Source organism: Galeopterus variegatus, unplaced genomic scaffold (genome assembly GCF_000696425.1).
Source record: "Galeopterus variegatus unplaced genomic scaffold, G_variegatus-3.0.2 Scaffold8207, whole genome shotgun sequence".
NCBI lineage: Eukaryota > Metazoa > Chordata > Mammalia > Dermoptera > Cynocephalidae > Galeopterus > Galeopterus variegatus.
The window spans coordinates 93,769-98,075 of NW_007734318.1; the positions used below are offsets into that span (position 1 = coordinate 93,769).

Here is a 4,307-nt window from a genome sequence, read left to right on the forward strand (position 1 = left end):
TCCCTAGTGATTGCCTAACTGGAAATATATGTTACAGGCAGCTGATGAAACTGCCAAAGTGATGAAGGAGCAAAGTGCTCAGTGTTTCCAATGATGTGCTGAAGAGATACACAGCCAAACGGGAATTAAGGTAGCTCTACATCATTAATACAAATCAAGTGATTAAAAATAGTTTCATTTTTTACAGCATGAGGTTCTACTGTAAACCATAACTAATTTGCAAAGTTTTAATTTTCAAAGTATTTTATGGATTTTAAACTTCTTGTGCTTCTAAATTGGGTGAAATTAAACACATACACCAATCTAACATATCTCCAAAATAATTGTAAACTCTGAAAATGAAAAAGGGTTTACTAATAATGTATTTATATTTGTGTTCTTTCTGTAATGGTTCAATTATTTTTATAAAAGAATTTATTATTTGTACCCAACAGACATTGAACAGACTTTTAACAGACATTGCTGAATGTAGTATAAAAAATGACCTGCAGGTATAAAAAAAATTAACACCTTTTTTTTTTTGTTATTGTCTAAGTGAGAGACCTCATAACCCATGTCAAAAAATAAAACAGAAAAAAACAGAGAGGTAGTACACAATTTTTTCCGTGGTATAAAAATTTTGATTAACAGTGACAAATGAAAGAAGAAATAAAAGTTTTAAGCAAAGGAGGTGTAAGATTACCAGAAGGAAGTTTACTGAACATGCGGCAACCATTTTCTTCAGAAAAGCAGTGTGCATTGGAGACAGTCTGCAACGTAGATGACAGTAAACTAGCAAATATGTTCTTTCCAGTCTGGTGTATTAATAATCACAGCACTGAAAGAGTGAAACTGAAGATTCATTAAATTACGTTATTTCCTATATTTATGTAATTGTAAGGGACAATAGAAAGGTAAAAATTATGCATTAACTATAAAAGTAAATGTATTACTAGTGAAGTTATCAAAAATTTTCCTCTTGATTTTTGAAGTAAACGTTTTGACTGGAAAATAGCTTACTGTTATGAAAATTGATCGGAGAAATATGAAATGTGAATATATAGTAATGTGACAAAACATTAATTACTACTGCATAATTATAATTATGTCTATGTTTAGACTCTATAACGACAAAAACATTATTCTTAAGTAAAAATAATATTCTAGATTACGTGTCCACTGGAATTTTCATGAGGCTGGTTTAATTATTGTATCCATCAAATAAGCATGCTCTTGATTCAGCAAAGCCTGTCTTTTTCTTTTTCTTCTTCCAGCAATACAAATTCACAGTGTCCATCACATACAGATTTCCAACTTGGAGCCTCAATCTTTAACCCAAAGACTTGGAAATTTATATCTGTGCATATGCTACCTTAATTTTTAAGATTTTTATTATTATTTTTTTTTATTTCTAAGCATATAGCTCAGAAAATCATCTTTCTTTTTCTGATACTGATTTTTTTTAATAGAACAAGATCTTTATTACAAAATCGACTTTGCATTATGTATTAATTTAAAATTATTTTTGCTACCCAAGACAATATTTAAATTGGCGCCAGTATCCTTATCAATGACTAACCTAATTTCTCCTTTTATAACTTATGATTATTCCATAGAAATTAAGTAATTTATCAAAGGCCATTTAGTTTACTCCAGAATTATGGTAATGGTCCAGATTTGCATTTATTTTATTTTTTTAAATCAAATTTCTGATTTATACCTACAATGCAAACCACATGAGTCTACAATTGAGTGACATTAAGTATACGTATACAGTCAGTAATTACCAACCCAGTCAAGATATAGAACATACCCAGCAACAATAAATGTTCCTTTCTACCACTTTGTATTTGATCTTACCATGCTCCTCACCCCAGGCAATCACTGCTTTGGTTCTATCATTGTAGATTAGGTTTATATTACCTGGAGTTACATATTTATGGAATAGCATAAATTACAGGGTTACAAATAATTAAATTTATATCATTGTGTGTTTCATAGGTTTGTTCCTTTTTGTTTCTGAGTAGCATCCCATTGGATGAATATACCAAAATTTGTTTCAGTTTTGGATTGTTATAAAAATAAATGCTATAAGTGTTTATGTAAAAGTACCTTTGTGTGGTCATGTGTTTTTTATTTTGCTTTAGTAAATGCCTCAGAGTGAGGTTTCTCAAAATGATAAACTTTTTTTTTTTTTTTTGTCTTTTGTCTTTTTCCGTGTCCGGCAACGGATCGCAACCCTCAGTGTTGCCCCCGTACCGGACCAGGGACCGGCAACGGGATTGCAAACCTCGGCGTTGCTCCCGTGCCTCGCTCAGCCAGTGAGCGGGAGCCGGTCCGTATGTGGGATCCGAACCCTCGGGCGGGAGCGCCACCGCGCTTCCCAAGCGGCGCACTACCCAGTGCGCCACCGGGCCGGCCCCTATTTCCAGGTTTACTTTACATTCTTTCATCAAAATGTTTGAACTTAAAATGAAGTAATGTGTGTTATTACTTCTAAATGAATATAATCATGTCCCCGGCAGGAGCTTTTTTTTCCTTGTAGGGAATATTAATGAACTATTTGCAATGAATTATTCTATAAAAAATACTGTAGATTGAGATTTTATGTTTTTAAATCATATATAAACTTTGTTTACGAAGTTTAATGAATCCTCATTATTAAATTAAAATCGTTTTCTTATTTTCCTAGGATTCTGACACTTCATGATGTCATTATCTAGAGCAATAATGAATATTGGCCTGTTTTGGATTGGTTGATGACCTTTGGAAATGATCCAATAACATCCACTACAGAGAAGCTAAATATACTCCATTTGGAGTGAACAGCCCAGACTGTTAACAGAATTTTCAAGATGACAGATCCAATGATGGACTTTTTTGATGATGCCAATCTTTTTGGTGAGACCTTAGAAGGTTTGTCAGATGATGCATTTGTACAACCAGGACCTGTTTCACTAGTCGATGAATTGAACTTGGGTGCAGAATTTGAACCTTTGCACATAGATTCACTGAACCATGTTCAGGGTACTCCAACACATCAGAAGATGACTGATTTTGAACAGTTAAATCAATTCGATTCAATGAAATTTCACCAGGTTAATCAGTCCTTTGGTAGCCCACCTGAACATGTCTTATCTCCACACTCTCAATTTAATTGTTCTCCGATCCACCCCCAAAACCAACCAAATGGTTTGTTTCCAGATGTAGCAGATGGCAGTCCAATGTGGGGCCATCAGACAGCTACTAGCATTTCAAATCAAAATGGATCTCCTTTTCATCAGCAAGGACATTCACATTCTATTCATCAAAATAAAAGCTTTGTGGCACACCATGACTTTGCCTTATTTCAGGCCAATGAACAGCAAACACAGTGCTCTTCACTACGCTCACAACAGAACAGAAATAATCTCAACCCAGGGCAAAATTCTCTTAGCCAGTCTAAAAATTTTATGGATATTAATGTTTCTGGTCCACACAGAGTCAGTGTTAACCAACCACCACAAATTACTAACGCATCTACTTCACAACAGTCTCTTTCGATGCAGCAGTTTTCTCAGACGTCAAATCCTTCAGCACATTTCCTTAAGTGTAGCAGTCATCAAGAAGGAAATTTTAATGGACCTTCTCCAAATATGACTTCTTGTTCTGTCAGTATTTCACAGCAGTTTTCTTCACATTATTCCTTTTCCAGTAATCATATATCACCAAACAGTCTCCTTCAGTCTTCTGCAGTTCTTGCACCTAATCATACAAATCAGACTTTATCTGATTTTACTGGAAGTAATTCCTTTTCACCTCATAGAGGAATCAAGCAAGAACACACCAGGTTAACAGCCTTATTATATCTGATAGTTGCTTTGTATAGCCCCTAGGATTTTCTATAAAAACTAAGACGTTATCAGTGAATAAGACAGTTACTCCTTTCCCATTTGTATGTAAATACAAGTGAGAAATATTCTGTATTTCTACATGTAATTTGAAGGACACTCTTTTCATAAGCACCTTTTGTGAGGTTGAGGGAGTTCCCATCTACTTTTAGTTTGCTGAGATTTATTATCATGCAAGGATGTTTAATTTTTTAAACGCTTTTTTTGTGTCAATCTACATCATCATATGGTCAGATAACATCGACATTGGAATGTTAAACTAATCTGGCAATGCTGTGATGAACCCCACTTGGGGTATTATCCTTTTCTATATTGCTGGATTTTGTTAGCTCACATAATGCTAATGAGGAATATTGGAGTACGGCATTTTTCCCTTATAGTAAAACCTCTTCCCCGCACCCCGCTCCCCTCGCCCCCCAGCTTTCACTGTCCTCATCA

General features: G+C 34.6%; 1 protein-coding gene across 1 annotated transcript; it reads left to right on the forward strand.

Moving 5' to 3' along the window:
* The first annotated feature begins 2,603 nt into the window (after window positions 1-2,603).
* Window positions 2,604-3,854, forward strand: LOC103608253 (chromodomain-helicase-DNA-binding protein 9-like). Its single transcript, XM_008592708.1, has one exon. It carries the CDS (start codon window positions 2,835-2,837, stop codon window positions 3,852-3,854), a length of 1,020 nt encoding a protein of 339 aa, XP_008590930.1. The 5' UTR covers window positions 2,604-2,834.
* Window positions 3,855-4,307: the final 453 nt, after the last annotated feature.

Excerpts from the sequence above, each read along its gene's own strand:
- LOC103608253 (XM_008592708.1), top strand. The coding sequence starts at position 2,835 with ATGACAGATCCAATGATGGACTTTTTTGATGATGCCAATCTTTTTGGT.